Here is a 17,704-nt window from a genome sequence, read left to right as displayed (position 1 = left end):
CTAGGTGGAACAGTGAATAGAGCACCCACCCTGGAGTCAGGAGGACCTCAGTTCAAATCTGGCCTCAGAAACTTAAAACTTACTAGCTGTGTGACCTTGATCAAGTCACTTAACCCCAATTGCCCCTCCAAAAAAAGGGTAAAGAAAAGATATGAGAAGGCACTACCCCTGTTTCTTTGAGGAGATTGGGCTGTGGAACATGGTGTATTAATTCAGATTTTTCTACTTTTATTCGATTAGCTTTGATGAAGTATTTCCCCTCTTTTAAAATTCTTTGTTACAATAGATACTTCCCAGAGAAAAAAAAAGGGGAAGAGAACATAAGAGAAATGAAAGTGGTGTGAAAAGCAAAAGGCTATCAATAAAAATTTAAAAATACAACCTCTCCCACTCTAATTTTCTATATAGCAAATATTAATTTACCTTGCAAATCAAAATTATCTAAGATTCATTTGGTGTTGAGACTTTGTTGACAATTCCATCACTTCCTTTGAGTTAAATGAAGTCACCTTCAGCTACTGGTTTGTATAGAAGAGTTCTAAATACCCCCTGGCAAAATAGAAATTCACCTCTTTGGTCTAGTATGCTGATAACAGAAGCCTTAAACCCCAAGCAAGGCACATATTATTACCATCCTCAAAATGTATTGACTTTGTCGACCACAAAATACTAGTTGGAAATAAGACTTTGTTACCTTCTTATGGGGTACTGGGGCCTGGAAGCATATTTTATCCCTGGTGTAGTTTAGCGGCAGAAACTGATCAGATCAGAACTTATTACAATGACTTTCAGAAAGCATTGAGACTCAAAGAGATGGCTATATTGATTTTCATTGAGAAACTTGTGGATAGAGCATCAACGGATAGTTGAAAACTCCCATTCTTAGTCACCATCTTGATCTAGTTAACTGATGGATATGGCTATGTCTGTGCTGCCTCAGGCCTCCTGAATGGAGTGAACCAAAACAAGAATAATGCAACACATTTAGAGGCAGATGCAACCAGAGTGGGCTGGCTGGACCAGGCTGCTGAAATTTAGAGGGTGTTGACACAATTTGTTATCCTATAGTAGTGTAATACCTAGCGAGTAATAATGATCGAGTAGAAAGGAGACATTGCAAGTGGGCTCCAGGTAAGCTCTTCCCAGTCTGGGTACTTTTTTTTGCCACTTGCCCTTAGGAATAGACATCACTAATTGTGGCTCTGTATTTATACAGTACTTTAAGGTTTATGAAGTAATATAGAAAGAAGTGGGCTCCTATTTAGAACTGCACCCCTGACTTTGTGGTCACAGCCATGGCATTTTGGCCAAGGGCTTCCAGCATAACATTCCAGCATGACCATAGACGCAGTGTTCTATGATGCAACACTAAGCTAGGCAGCTGGCCATCACCCAGATGGGTGCCATGCCTTCTCTCCTATAGCATCTGAAAGAATATGAGAGGTCCCAAAGGTGACAGTGGGACAGGTGAGACATCTTACCTGGCAGGCATTGTACAAGAGCTGGTGCTCAAACTTCTTGATCCCCAGAATGTTCTGAAACATCTCATAGAGCTGCTCCTTGCTCAGGATTAGCTCAGAGGCCGCACTGGCAGTCATTCTGGCCTGTTGCTTCCTGGGGTCTTCCTCCCCACGGTAAATAGCATCAAATTTAGCCATCCAGGAGCTTAACACCGTCTCCTTGCTAAGGCCATCGATCTCTGGAAGGCTACGAACCCTCTTTTCTATGTGCTTCTTGAAGACCTCCCTGGAGTCATTGGCTGAGCACCCACCACTCTGTACCATTCGGGCCACCCGGTCACTCTTAAGAAACACCTAGAAGGGAAGGAAAGAAAGCAAACACTCAATCAGAATTCCCTCATGTCCTTAGAGGACTAGTTGAGTCACCCTTGTTCAGAAGGAGAAAGCTCCTCCTTTGTCCTTGGGCCTCAAGCCCAAACTTTCTTTTTCATACATTTCACTATCTACCTGCTGCCAAAGACTCCCCAGGTTACATATGCAACATGGATTTGGAGCGTAAGGCAAACCAGGCAGCATCTTCCAAGGAAACATCTGATGCCGACTGTCACAGTCATACTTCTGAAGGTACAAAATATTCTTCAGGAGACCAGCTCAGATGTGAACTCCTCCAGAGAGTTTCAGCACATACTTACTGCTGTACATGAGCATATGAACTTGTCTTACCTCCAGCCTATCATTTCCTCACCAAGCATACTTCTAAGGTAAGAATTCTTAACCTCAGTTGTAGCAAGGACACCTTTGATGTCTGATGAAACCTATGGAACCTTTCTCAGATTAATGTTTTTAAATGAATTAAAAAATTATATTACAAAGGAAATCAATTATATTGAAATAATGTCAAAAAAATACAGTGCATTCCAAAAGTCTTAGTGTAGTCTTCAACTTTTAAAATTGGGGATACCTTGTATTTAAAACAAAGTCAACTGACTGGGTTAAGAATGCTGACTTTAGGGAATTAGGAGGTACTTGTTCATCATTGGTCTCATTTTCTCATGCATAAAAAAATCAACTTGAGTAGGTGATTTAAATACCAGTGGTTGAAATATGTGAGAATGCCTGGTCTTAACTCTTTCTGACTTTGGAGTTTGATTTTAAATCAGTTACAGAGAAGGACCATAGTGTGAATCCCCAGTGAGCCATCTTCAGTTTTATAGCCTAAGGTTTCACTGGAAAAGCTTCAGCCCTCAACACAAGTGGATTCTCCATCTAACAATCACAAAACACATTGCATACTCCAGGCCTTTTGGCAGATGCTTTTAGAACTAAGGATTGAATGGAAAGAGAAAAATAAGGACGAAGGAAAAACTTAGAAAAGGGGTTTTCCTCTGTCTTCCTTAGAGACACTCCAAGCTGAGATTAAAATCTCCCTCAGACACTCACTAGCCATGTGACCCTAGGCAAGTTGCTTGACCTCTCTAAACCTGTTTACTCATTTTAAAAAGGAAAGGGTTGGACTCGATGTTTAAGGTCCTTCCAAGTTCTAAATCTAATATCTTTCCTTCCTTATGCTGATCTTTTCTATTATTCACCTCTCAGTAAGGTCTAGGTAATCTAGATCTTGAAACTGTGGTTTGATTTGATTGAAAATAGATGAAAGGTCTGTCTGATATGAGGACTTCTGTCAAGGCAAGTCTACAAGCCTTTATTAAATGCCAACTATTTGTCAGGCTCTTGCTAAGTATTGGGATATATAGAGGGTAAGTTGAGAATAACCAACAAAGGGAAGGCATTAGGACTCAAGGGGGGAGTGTCAGGAAAGATGCTTTGTGGAAGGGAGGATTTTAGCTTAGAGTTAAAGGAAAATAAGAGAGCTAAGAGGTAGAAATGAGGAGGGAGATGGCAGGGGGGACAGCCAGTGAAAATGTCCAGAATTAGAAAATGTACTGTCTTGTTCAAGAACAGGGAGGAGGTCACTGTCACTGGACCCCATGGGACCGAGATCAGGGGAAGAGAGGGATGGTAAAGTGCATGGTAAAGGCTAGAAAGAGAGGTGGGGGCCTAAATTATGAAGGCCTTTAAGAGTCAAACAGAGCCTTGATTCTAGAGTCAATAAGGAGTCACTGGAGTTGATTGAATAAAGAGGTAATGGGATCAGATTCGCCCTTTAAGAAGATCAATTTGACAAGTGAGTACAGAATGGAATAGAGTGGGGAGGAACTCGAAAAAGGGAAGCAAACTAGCAAGTCAAAGGAAGAGACTAGACATGAGGTGATGAGGGCCTGTAATAGGGTGGGGATAGTGTCAGAGGAGAGATGTGAGAAGTGCTACAGAGGTAGAATCAACAGGCCTTGAGGTCTATGAGCCATCCAGCTTGAGATGTCCAATAAGCAGTTGGAAGTACCAAACTGCAGATCAGAGGAGAGGTTAGAGCTGGACAAATAGAGCTGAGAATCATCTGCAGATTCAACTGAACCAATGGGAGCTGATAAGATCATCAAGTGAAATAATATAAAAGGAGAAGAGAGGAAGGCCCAGCATTTCCTTGGGAAAACCCAAGGTTATCTGGTGTGAATTGCATCAAGACTATTCATAGACCTAGAAGGAGAATCAGGAGACAGTAGAGTCACAGAAATGAAGATGGGATAGACCATCAAGGAGAAGGTTCAAAGGCTACAGAGGTCAAGATGGATGAGAATTGAAAAGAAGTCATTAGATTTAGGAATTAAGAGACCGTTGGTAACTTCAGAGGTTTAAAAGAGTTAAGAAGAGAATGAGAGGAAAGGAAGTGGAGGTGCCTATTGTAGCCAGCCTCCTCAATGAGTTTAGTCACAAAAGGCAAGAGAGAGAGACATGATGGCAGCTAGTGGTGGTCTGTTTGAGGGAGATTTGTGAAGGCAACATGGATGGTAGATGTGATCCAAGGAGCAGAGATAAGGATGTCCTTTAAAAAGCACATGCACATCTAAGTTATAGTCACATTAGTTTGAGAAACATGGGTAACAGAATTAGTCAAGAGAAGAATTTCAAGCACAGAGACTAAGGTAACAAAGGATCGAGGGAAACAGGAAAGATGAAGTATCAGGAAGAGACCAAACAGCCAACAGGAGAGAATTTGGTTGTGGGGAATTAATTTGCTACTTCTGTCATCTGCTTTGGGTCTTTGAACTATCAGGCAGTGAGTAGTGTCTGTGTTATCCTCATGTGGTAATGAAAATGATGAGTAAATACTAGTGCATTTCTGTTTTCTTTCTAAAACAACCCTTGAAGGCCATTTATTCTGAGAGAATGATTTAAGGTCTTTGTGAATAAACCTGGAGATTTAGACCCCAGGCAGAGGCCCCATCCTAGTCATAAATCCACTTGTACTCACCTGTCAGTTTCCAGGCAGATCATAAATAATGGAAGACACACACAGATACACACAGACACATGTATATATACTTACATACATACACAGAAGTGTATGCATATATACACATGCACGCACACACACACACACACACACACGGGAATTGTGGAGGATAGTCAATTCAGTTCCTCCAACATATCAACCAATGCTGCCCTTCATCAACAGCTGTGAAATGAGGGAGATGTACAGATTTTATTGAATAGGAAATGAGATTTTAAAAAGGGCTGTCATTATATTAGAAAAAGCCTGGTTGTCAGTGATCTTGTAGGAATGATGGTGAAAGGGAGAAGAGAGGATAGACTGGAGATGGGCAGATATCCTAAATTTCCATGGGGGGTGAGTGGGAAAGAGGTCAATTCCTGGTAAAATTCTAGCATGGATTATGAAAGAGATGGTCCTGGGAGCACTTAAAGAGGGATGGTATGACTTCATTACAAACAAGTCATTCCAGACTGACCTTATTTTCTTTTTGACAGGGTTATTAGAGGAAGAGTTCAGAGAATGTTATGTAACACTAGAACTGCATTTTAGCAGGGCACTTCATAAAGTCTCTCCCAATATCATCTTGGATAAGATGGAAAGACATGAATTCAATGATAGCACTCTTAAGTGGGTCTGGAATTGGCTTACTGACTGGCCCTGATGAGCATTGATTAATAACTATATGTCAGATGAGAGGGAGGTTTCTGGAGGAGTACTCCATCCTTACCCCTGTTCTGTTAAACATTTTTCATAATGACTTGAATAAATGCATAGATGGCAGGGATATCAAATCTGCTAATGACATAGAATTGAAAGTAATAGCTCACATTCTGGATGTCATGGGGGCATCCCAAATCAGATATCCATACTCTGGAAATGGGGGCTGAAACTAACAAGAAGTGTGAAATCTTGTACGTGGGTTAAGAAAAAAATCATCTGCAAAAGTTCAGAATGGGGGTGGGTGGGTAACAGAGCTAGAAAGCAGCTCATGAAAATGAGCTAGGCTTTCTAGTAGAATGGCACTTTAATACCTGTCATTAGTGGGATGTGGCAAGCAGAAAATCGAGTGCAAAGTGGGGTCATCTGTACAGCATGCTGTAAGATCCAGAGGTGGTCTCAGGAGAGTAGTTGGTTAAGCCATATGCTTAGACCATGGAACCCCATACCTAGCCCAAAAGTGATCCTTGGATCTTTATTTGGAATGATGGATGGTGTATTTCTTCTCTATTCTGCATTCTATCTTGTAGCAACAACTGATTTTTATATCCTCTTATGAATAAGCATATACTCACTACAATTAGCTTCTATTCTCTTGGATGTGTGAAGTAAAAAGAAGAATGCACCTTTATTTTGTACAGCCCAGGGGTTGTGTCTGCCAGTATGCTCAGAGAAAATTGGGGGATGAGTTCACCCCTTCTGACTGTCCTAGGGATTGATTCATAAAAAATACAGCCCTTTTCTGCAATTATGAAGAAATCCAAGGACTCTGGATGGGGAGTTTCTGGAAGGCTGACTGATTGAATCTTCATCACAAGTGACATGGACTATATAATGCTTTCCTTGGGGTCACTTCTTTATCTTTGTGATTCTAGAAGGGAGGGGGGTGTCCCTCATTATTGACCTTTAGCTACAAAAGGTATAGGACTTCCCTCTTTCTCAGTGGACAAGTGCATGATGTATCCAAGTCAAGCAGCCTGGAATTTGGGGCATAGCACATAACTGATGGCACTTTGAATAGTCTCCCCTCTCTAATAGTTCTGTTAAATGTTTTAACCTGTGTGATTGTGCCAAGTAGTTCATTTACTTGAAGCTTGAGAGAGCCTGGTCTCATGGACTATGCTGAGTTATGAGTATAGTCTCATTTACTCTGCACTGGTCAGAACACATCTGGAGTCCTGGTGTCAGGTGGGAGCACCACTTTTATAAGCAACATTGAGAATTGGTGCGCTTCCAGAGAAGGTTGACCAAGACAATGAGAGAACCAGAAATAAGCCCATTGACGACACTGATTTAAAAAAAACAACACTACCACAACAACAAAGATCTTTAGCCTGGAGATTACTTGGCATCTGCATGGGGGCTGGGAGTGGGGCATGGCACAGAAAACCCTTATAGATAAGTAGAACTTTAAAGATTACTTTTCATTCAACTCTGAACTAGTTAATGCAAGGAATCTCTTTATTTATTTTACCAAATTCATGAAGGATCGATGATTTGTTCAGAATAGGAAAGTCCTAATGTAGAGACAGAGACAGAGAAGTCCTAGAGGATGCCTGAGACTCAGAGATGTGACTTACCCAGAATCCCACAGTAAGTAAATGTCAGGGTTGGTATTTAAAACCCAGCTCTGCCTAGCTCTAAGCCAACTGTCCCATCCTGACTTCCAGGCTTTCTCTATTCCCTTTTATAGTTGAGAAAACTCAGTGAAATGTCAAGAGGCTTGCCCAGGACCCCATCTAGAAAATGGAGTTGTTATATGAATCCAGGCTTCCTGACTCCAAACTATAACTAATACACATCACACTTCTCATTACCCTACCCTGCTGTAAAGTTCTTTTATTAATCATTATATTCCCAGCACTCTACCAAAGAGTAGAGATAGAGAGAAAAAGTAAAAGTCATCCTGCTGTTGTGGAACTTACATTTTCATGAGGGAGACAACACCAGGTACCCCTGTTGACATAGTGATTAAACTTTTACAAATCATTACAAAAAACAACCCACATTGTTAGCGTCACTAAGGAAATAATGATATTCCTGACATCCTAATGGTCCAGAAGAGTCTGACTGAGAAGCGGGGAATATGGGGTGGCTAGGTGGTGCAGTGAATAGAGCACTAGACCTGGAGTCAGGAGGACCTGAGTTCAAATCTGGCTTCAGACACTTAACACAAAAACTAGCCATGTGACCTTGGGCAAATAACTTAACTCCAATTGCCCTCCAAAAAGCAAAAAAAAAAAAAAAAAGTGGGGGATATTACTGCACTGCAGTTCCAGGTATCAGTCAGAGCAATCTAGGTCATATTATATATGAAGAAGAATAGGCATTTCTACAATAATAATAGATCGTAAAGAGAGTACTTTAAAGTGTGCAAAGTACCCTTTGGATATTATCTCCTTTGATTCTCATAACAACTCTATGGGGGTGGATTCATTATTAATTCCATTTTATGGATGAAGAAACTGAGGTTTGGGGAGATTAAAGGGATTTGATCATTGCGGGCTTAGTGTCCAAGATCACCTGACTGGTGAGGCAGGATTTGTGGCTAGGTCTTGGTCCTCTATGTCTGGTCCTTTATTGACTAGCCATACTGAGTTTGAAAAGCATGAATGTTATCTTGTTTGGGTCACACCATCCTTCCAGGTAGGTAAGACAGGAATTTGGGTTTGAAAGAGTCAGGTTTTGGCCTTGCCAATCATGGGAACTGGCTTCACTGTGATGGACTTCAAATAATATCTCTGCAATCGGAGTTTCAGCAATAAGTGCTCTTAGCAATCCATCGACATTTTCCTAGTGCCAGAAAGGGGCAAGTTTTCCATGTCTGTTCTTGCTAGAAGGTGATTTCCCAGTCTCCATTCCTGGGGGATTAATCATGACTTGTCACAAGTAGAAGAAATCTTAGCATGAGATGGAAACACAGGATGTCACCTCCCTTCTGAATAACCTCAAGTGGCTCCCTATTACCCTTAGGATCAAGGACCAAATCTTGAGTTTAGTGTTCAAGGCCCTTTATAATTGCACCCTCTTTTTACCTTGCCATTCTTCTTACACCTAAGTCTCCAATATGTATTCTTCAATCCAGTGACACTGGCCTCCTGGTTGTTCCTTTAAGACCACATTCTATTTCTTTGTTCCCAGCATTTTCTTTGGTTGTCCTTCATGTTTGGAATGTTCTCTCTTATCATCCCTGCCTCCTGGCTTTCCTGGCTTCCTCCAAGTCTCAACTAAAATCTTACCTTTACAGTAGGCCTTCCCAATCTCTCTTCATTCAAGTGCCTTCTCTGTTGGGTTTTTTTTCTAATTTTCCTATATATATTTTCTTTATACATAATTGGTTTTTGTCTCCCACATCAGATTATTTGCTCCTTGAGTCCAGGGGTGGTCTTTTGCTTCCTTCTTGTGTCCCCAGAGCTTAGCATAGTGCATGGCCAGGAAGATGATAACAATAACCATCATAGCACTTTAATACTTACAAAGCACTTAAAATTCACTGCCTCACTGGATCTTTATAACAAACCTGTGAGGTCAGTGCTCTTATCATCCCTGTTTTAGAGATGAGGAAATCGAGGCTTCAAGGGGTTAAAAGACTTGGCCAGAGTGGCCAAAGAAGGAATGAGAATCATACAGGGCAGCCCTTTGTGCTAACCTGGAAAGAGAACTGACAAACTTTAGGGGGAGGGAGAAGTGGCTGCACTTTCCCATAGCCTAGATGCAGGCATGTGACTGAAGCCTCAGAGCTTCAAAAATCCAGGGGGTCGAAGGTCCATGCATTCTCTCCACTCCACAAATCCAGTATCCAAGAGATTAAAGGATTAATGAGCTGTCCAGCTTTATCTGCCAGGCTGCAATCAGCCCCACTGGCAGCTGATTAAAAGAAGTACTTGTGTTTCCATGATAAGAGCTGGGGGAGACCTCCCTCCTCAACCTCCAGGGCTCCTGGAATCCAAACTCATCAGAGCTGAAAAAGGAGGGGTTACTGCTCTATGTGCAGAAGGGTTTAACAATCTAGCTTTCTCACATGTGCTCACCTATCATGAGGCAGAAGGAAAATACCAGCTGGTCATTAACTGAACCAGGAAAATCAGGTTCTTTCAGTTAGGCAGTACTGAAAATGAGCTCCTGGCTGCTTGGGAAGAGACTAGAGAGGCAACCTCTTATTTTGAACCTTAAAGCTTTGTAAATAAGCTGGCTTATCCTTCTCTTTTGGTAAATCATACCTATTTTCAGGATGCAGGTCAGCCTCAATCAGTGCTAGACATCAGAGGGAGAGGGGAGGAGCATGAAGGCTTTACCTCCAGCTTTACTGGAGACAACCAGGCTGAGAACCAGTGCCTTCTTTGTCCTGACACGCACCCTTTTTTATTCCTTTGCAAAAGCACAAAGTGCTGGAAGGGTGGCTATCAGATAGTAAGAATTTGGGGGATCCTAGCTAGATGGAAACCATTCCAGGACTTCTTTCTCTCTAATGCTGTCTTCCAGAGTAGCTCCTATCAGACTTGACTACCTCTCCAAATCCCCATTTCCTCTGTCTGTTGGATATCACTGTATGTACCTAGGTAGGGATCCTTTGGAGTAGAAACCTGTTCACAGATTTTAGAGAGATTTTAAATGTTAGGGTTGAAAAAATTTTCCTTGGGCAAATATGGCAAATAGTTATACAGCCTTTGCTTTGAAATCCCCAGTGAGGGAGGTACCTGCTACTTTCTGAGGTAGTCCATCCTATTTTGGGATATCTCATAACTGTTACGTACTATCCTGGGGTCAAATGAACATTTCCATTCTTGGACCTCCTCTCATTGCCCTTGCTTGGGCCAAATAGGGCAAGCGTAATCTCTCTTCTACACAATAGTCCTTCACATACTGGAAGGCTTCCCTGAGTCTTCTCTTCTCCAAGTCCAACATTGTCAGGACCTTCAACAAAATTCTATCATTCTGGTTAACCTCCTTTGAATGTAATCTAATTGAGCAACATCCTTATGTAAATAAGATGTGACCTGATTATGATTCCAAACAAAAGACCTCTCACCTCCTTATTTCTGGAATCGATGTCACTTTTAATGCAGTCAAAACTTGCTTTAGCACTTTTGGCTTCCATATCATACTATGGGTTCATATCAGACTTGAAGTTCACCTATAACCCCCAAATCTTTTTCAAATGAATGACTGTCTAACCAACCTCTTTCATTTTATATTTATGAAGTCATTATCCAACACTTCCTGGTAGAATCAAAGTAAAACCAGGCCTCCAAATAAATGTCCCTGGTTTCTTTTAAGTCTCTACTAAAATTCTACCTACTACAGGAAGCCTTCCCCAATCCCTCTTAATTCTAGTGCCTTTACTTTTTCAATTAGTTCTTATTTGTCTCTAATGTATCTTGCTTTGCATATATTTGTTTGCATGTTGTCTCCTCCATTGGAATGTAAGCTCCCTGAAGGCAGGAACTGTTTTTTGCTTCTTTTTGCGTGCCCAATGCTTAGCACAGTGCTTGGCAAATAGTAGGCAGTTAATAAATGTTTAGTCAATTGAATTCAACCAAGAAGGAAATTAGAGTGGTGAGGAAAAAAAGGCAAGAAGAATAAAAGGGATGGGAAGAACTTTTCATTATTTGGATCCTTTGACTAACATCAAAAGAAAAAAAAATATCTATCAGGACACTAGTGGAGGCAGGATGTTGAATTGTCTAATGAGTTAGCCTCAAAGTGAAGAAGACTGAGTTTGTGTCTTGCCTCTCACACATGGAGGCTCTGTGACTCCAAAGAAATCATTTAACCTGTAGATACTCTGGGCATCTAGGACCATTAATTGTAGAGAAGGTGACCTGCACTGGTAGATAAAGAATTTCCTCATTTGGAAGTTCTCTATACCAATGAAATCACAGGCCCAGGCCCTATATCATGGCTCTATCCATCTAACATGTAGATGTTAGGGTTGCTTCCACTGAAACAACTTAACTTCCACTGAAATGTTACATGTTGATTGTACTGTAAATTGCAACCTCCTTGAGGTCAGGAACTGGTTTGTTTTTGGCTCTGTATCCCTGACCCTACCATAGTGCCAGGCACATACTAGTGGCCTAACAATTGCTTGTGGAATGTAATTGAATGGAACCACTTTTAGAAATTGAAGCCTCAAGACTCACAGAATCGTGAATGAAACTTGAATGCTGAGTAATCAATTCTAGAGCTAGGTAATTAAAATTCGACATGATTTTGTATTTTACACATAGTCCTGGTGGGTGTTACACATATCTTGGCATTAAATAGGCAGAAATTTTTCAATGCTTTGGTTCTCACTCCACCAAATAGGAAGCAGTTTTGACTTCACCAATGATTACAGCAAAATATGAGCATCACTACAGATATAACGGCAATTTCCACAGGCTCATTAGTACATTGATGACTATTAATTTATGAATTTAATTAATTGAGAGAAATGACACTTTCCTTTAATTTCCTTAATTACTCAAATGAGCTTTCTAATTAAGATTTACAATCAGCAAATTTATAAACTCTGCTGAATGAAACCGAACTCTGAGAACTTTTGATGAAGGCTCCCCTGTTCTTCCAAGGTTGTTTTTATTGCTGTCTTCCTGCTTCCCCTAATTTGAAAACAGGAGAAACAATCTTATTTGTCGACAGTTTCCAAATGGAAGCTTTAGTACAATCCATTGAGGTTACTTTTTTCCATTCCCCAAACCTCTGTTACTCTTCATTAAATTCAACCCCCTAAAGTAAGTCACATACATCAAGGAAAGAAGCAGTACCTTTTATTCTCAGTTACAATAAGTTATACTACTTATAAAAACAAACAAAAAACCCATTCGGCTTTGTATATAAAAAGAAGCTCACTTCCTAAAACCAATCCAACTGGAAAATTCATTAAGGGACAAACACATAAAATGACTTTGTTGAGTAACCAGAAAACAGACAACAGAAAGTCTACTGCTGTTTGATGTACTATGCTAATCAGCAAACTAACCAATAAAGCTCTCAGGATCATTAAAAGATCCAATTGTACCCTCCTCCTGTTCACTCTCATAAGAAGCTAAAGATCTCAGCAAGGAATGCCTTATATCCTTTAGCAGCCTCAGAATCACTCAGAAACAATTGGTTCATTGATCTATTCATTTAACAAGTTACTTATTGAACACCTACTATGTGCTGAGTGTTTCATGAAGTACTGTGAACCAAACACACAATTTGGGGGTAATTTACAGTAATTTTCTAGATGCTAGTTTTAGTAGGTATCAGTTAGACTTTGTTATTCATTATTTTCTTTGTCCTTTCTCTCCAGTTTATTAAATAATATTTTCCCAAATTACATGTAAAGATAGTTTTCAACATTCATTTTTATAAGATTTTGAATTCTAAATTTTCCCCCTCTTTTCCTCCCCTTCCCTTCCCCAAGACATCAAACAATATGATATAGGTTATACATGCACAATCATGTTAAACATATTTCCACATTAGTCATGTAGTGAAAGAAGAATCAGAACAAAAAGGAAAAACCATGAGAAAGAAAAAACAAAAAAAAACACACACACAAAAAATGAAAATAGTATGCTTCAATGCAGTTAGGTGGCGTGGTGGGTAGAGTATGGCCCTGAAGTCAGGAGGACCTGAGTTCAAATACAGCCTCAGACATTTGATACTCATTAGCTGTGTGATTCTGGGGAAGTCACTTAACCCCAACTGCCATGCCAAAAAAAAAAAATTGTATGCTTCATAGATCTGACTATATTTGTGTGAAAAGTGTTTTCTAATTGTATCCATATGGTTCCTGGGTTTGTCTTGGCAGGTAGCCTCCCAAATATTTTATTTTGTCTACAATTATTTTAAATGGAATTTCTCTATCTCTTCTTCTTGAGCTTTGTTGGTAATATATACAGAAATGCTGTTGATCTATGTGGGTTTATTTTATATCCTGCAACTTTGCTAAAGTTGTTAATTATTTCAAGCAGTTTTTTAGTTGGTTCCCAAGGATTCTCTAAGCATCCATCATATCATCTGCAAAGAAGGATAATTTTGTTTCCTCATTGTCTATTCTAATTCCTTCAATTTTTTTTCTTCTCTTACTGTTAAAGCTAACATTTCTAGTACAACACTGAATAATAGTGGTGATTATGGGCATCTTTGTTTCACCCCTGATCTTATTGGGAACCTTTTAGCTTATCCCCATTACAGATGATGCTTGCTGATTGTTTTAGATAGATACTATTAAATTTTTTTTAAAGCTCCCATTTATTCCTATACTCTCTAGTGACTTTAATAGGAATAGGAGTTATTTCCTGTCAAAAGCTTTTTCTGCATCTATTGAGATAATCATACGATTTCTGTTAGTTTTGTTATTGATATGGTCAATTATGCTAATAGTTTGCCTAATATCGAACCAGTCCTGCATTCCTGGTATAAATCCCACTTGGTCAGAGTGTATTATCCTCATGATAAATTGATGTGATCGCTTCAAATATTTTATTTCAAATTTTTGCATCAATATTCATTAGGGAAATTGGTTTATAATTTTCTTTCTCTGGGCTCTTCCTGGTTTAGTTATCAACACCATATTTGTGTCATGAAAGGAATTTGTTAAAACTCCTTTACATATTTTTCCAAATAGCTTACATAGTATTGGAATTAATTGTCCTTTAAATGTTTGGTAGAATTCACATGTAAATACAACTAGCCCTGGAGATTTTTTTCTTAGGGAATTCATTGATGGCTTGTTCAATTTCTTTTTCTAAAATGGGGCAATTTAAATATTTTGTTTCCTCTTCTGTTAATCTGTGCAATTCGTGATTTTGTAAGTATTCATCCATTTCACTTAGATTGTCAGATTTATTGGCATATAGTTGGGCAAAATAGCCCCTAATTATTGCTTTAATTTCCTTTTGGTGGTGAATTCAATCTTTTCATTTTTAATACTGGTAATTTGGTTTTCTTCTTTCTTTTTGTAAATCAAATTAACCAAATGATTAATTATTTTATTGTTTTTTTAAAATAAAACCAGTTCTTGGTTTTATTTATTAGATCAATAGTTTTTAATACTTTCAATTTTATTAATCTCTCCTTTGATTTTCAGGATTTCTAATTTGGGATTTTATTGGGTATTTTTAATTTGTTCTTTTTCTAGTTTTTTTTTAAATTCCATGCCCAATTAATTGATCTGCTCTTTGATTTTATTCATTTACATTTTACGTAAGCATTTGGAGATATAATATTTTCCCTAAATACTGCTTTGGTTGCATCCCATAAATTTGGTGTGTTGTTTCATTATTGTCACTCTCTTTTCTGAAATTTTTAACTGTTTCTATGATTTATTGTTTGAGCCCCCAATCCTTTAGGATTAGATTACCTATTTTCTAATTTGTTTTTGGCCTATCTTGTCATGGCCCTTTATTGCACATAATTTTCATTATATAATGATCTAGAAAGGATGCATTCAATATTTCAACCTTTTTGCATTTGATTGTGAGGTTTGTATGCCCTAGTACATGGGCAATTTTTGTGTAGGTGTCCCTGCCACTGAGAAAAAAGATATATATTCCTTTCTATTTCCATTTAATTTTCTCCAGAAGTCTATCATAACCAACTTTTCTAAAATTCTATTCACCTCCTTAATTTCTTTCTTGTTTATTTAGTGGTTAGATTTATCAAGTTCTGAGAGGGGGAGTCCCCCCACTAGTATAGTTTTGCTATCTATTTCTTCCTGTAACTCACTTAACTTCTCCTCTTAGAATTTGGATGCTATACTATTTGGTGCATACATGTTTAGTATTGATAATACTTCATTGTCTATGTTACCTTTTAGCAAGATGGAGTTTCCTTCTTTCTCTCTTTTAATTGGGTCTATTTTTGCTTTTGCTTTGTCTGAAGTCAGGATTGTTATCACTACTTTTTTTTTTTTACTTCAGCTGAAGCATAATATATTCTGCTCCAGCCTTTTACTTTTACTCTCTGCTTCAGATGTGCTTCTTGTTTACAACATATTGTAGGATTCTGGTTTTTTAATCCACTTTGCTATTCACTTTCATTTTATGGAAGAGTTCATCCTATTCACATTCAGTTTGATCACTAACTGTCCGTTTCCCTCCATACTATTTCCCCACCTTTTTATACTTTTCCCTATCCTTTAACCCTGTCGCTCCTCGCAAGAGTTTTGTTTCTGACCATCACTTCCCCCAATCTAACGCCTCCTCTTTTCCTTCCCCTTTCCCTCCTACTTCCCCATGAGGTAAGAAAGATTTCTTTACTCAACTGAGTGTGTGTTATTCCCTCTTTGTGTCAAATCCAATGAGATTAAAGTTCAAACAATGCTTACTCCCTCCCTTCTTTTCCTCTACTGTAATAGGTCTTTCATACCTCTTCATGTGATATAATTTAGCCCATTCTGCCTCCCCCTTTTCTTTTCTCCCAGTACAATTCTTTTTTTGCATCTTATTTTATTATCATTGTATTAAAGTCAACTTATACCCACACCCTCTGTCTAAGTATGCTCCTTCTAACTGCCCTAATAGACATACAGTTCTTAAGAGTTACAAATATCATCTTCCCGTGTAGAATTGTAAATGATGTCATCTTATCGGATATCACTTTTTTTCCTGTTTACCTTTTTATGATTCTCTTGGTTCTTATATTTAAAGATCAGATTTTCTGTTCAGCTCTGGTCTTTTCATCAGGAAAGTTTGAAAGTCCCTTATTTCATTGAATATCCATCTTTTCCCCTGAAAGATTATGCTCAGTTTTGCCTGGTAGTTGATTTTTGGTTGCAGTCCAAGCTCCTTTGCCTTCTAGGATATCATATTCCAAGCACCCTGATCCTTTAATGTTGAAGTTGCTAAATCCTGTGTAATCCTGGCTGTGGTTCCTTGATGTTTGAATTGTTTCTCTCTAGCTGCTTACAGTATTTTCTCCTTGACCTGATAGTTCTGGAATTTGGCTACAATATTCCTTGGAGTTTTCATTTTGGGATTTCTTTCAAGAAACGATCAATGGATTATTTCAACTATTATTTTACCCTCTAGTTCCAGGAAATCAGGGCAATTTTCCTTTATAATTTTTTGAAAGATGCGGGTCAAGCTCTCTTTTTTTTCATCACAGATTTCAGGTAGTCCAATAATTTTTAAATTATCACTCCTGTATCTATTTTCTAGGTAAGTTGTTTTTCCCATGAGGTATTTTACATTTTCTTTTATTTTTTTTATTCTTTGGGTTTTGGTTGACTCATTTCTGATGTCTCATAGAGTCATTGGTCTCCACTTGCCCAATTCTAATTTTTGAGGTATTATTTTCTTCCATTAGCTTTTGTATCTCTTTTCCTTTTTGCCAATTCTACTTTCCCTTTTCACCAGCATGTAATGCCCTGGTGCAAAAACCAGTGACCAGACCCTTGGTCCCCAGCACAAGAAGCTTGGCACATTGCTTTCTATACCCCAGGAACAGAGCTTAACTTTTTTAAAATGAGAAAAAAAATCTCTGCTTTTAAAGGAGTTTATTTCTTCTGTGGATTTTTTTCTCATTTGGCCAATTCTGTTTTCTAATTTTTTTTTTTTTGAGGATCATAAGTCAGCATTTATTATTTAAGTTCAAGAACAGGTTATGAAGGGGGTAGAGGAGGAGCCCTAGGGGAAAGGAAAGAAGGGAAGAGACTAGGAGACAAGAACCTCTCATCTGTATCTATTCTAGAAGGGGCTGATTCTGATTTCTGAGCCTTGGTCCAGGGCACACAATAAGATGAGGTTCCAGGGGGTGGCCAGCGTTACACATCCAGCTAGAAGTGGGGGCTGGGATTCTCCTTGGATCAGCAGCACTATTTTCTTTTAGGAATTGAAACGTAGTGATAAGTTCCATCCCACTTATTTCAGATCTCACTAAACATTCTTGTAGTTAAAGTCTTTGTGCTAAAGAATTCTTTCATCGCCTCTCTAACTTTTTGTTCTTTGCTTCTAGTTTCTTTGAATATGCATCCAACTTGTAAGTTGCCTGCTGGAGAGCAGCTACCTGATCCTCAGTTAAAGTGACCTGATCCAGATAAGGGTAAAGTGCTACATATTTCAGGTTCAAGCCCTTTAGGTTTCTTCTTATGTATACTGCAATATCTTTCATTTCTAGATACTTCGAGCCAGTCAGTTTGTCC

At 38.8% G+C, this 17,704-nt stretch overlaps 1 protein-coding gene across 4 annotated transcripts in view; it reads right to left on the bottom strand.

The window, feature by feature from the left end:
* Positions 1-17,704, bottom strand: part of CADPS (calcium dependent secretion activator) — a 567,121-nt gene that overhangs the window by 442,393 nt on the left and 107,024 nt on the right. For all 4 annotated transcript variants that reach the window (XM_069084197.1, XM_069084192.1, XM_069084194.1 and 1 more), the window contains exon 3: positions 1,482-1,814. In XM_069084197.1, the coding sequence (XP_068940298.1) occupies positions 1,482-1,814 (333 nt within the window). The remainder of the gene's footprint in view (positions 1-1,481; positions 1,815-17,704) is intronic.

The sequence above is a fragment of the Petaurus breviceps genome, unplaced genomic scaffold (assembly GCF_028583685.1).
Source record: "Petaurus breviceps papuanus isolate PSGF00001 unplaced genomic scaffold, PetGlider_PUasm1.0 174, whole genome shotgun sequence".
Classification (NCBI taxonomy): Eukaryota; Metazoa; Chordata; class Mammalia; order Diprotodontia; family Petauridae; genus Petaurus; species Petaurus breviceps.
The sequence above is the reverse complement of the archived record's forward strand: the minus strand, read 5'-3'. Positions and strand labels throughout refer to the sequence as shown.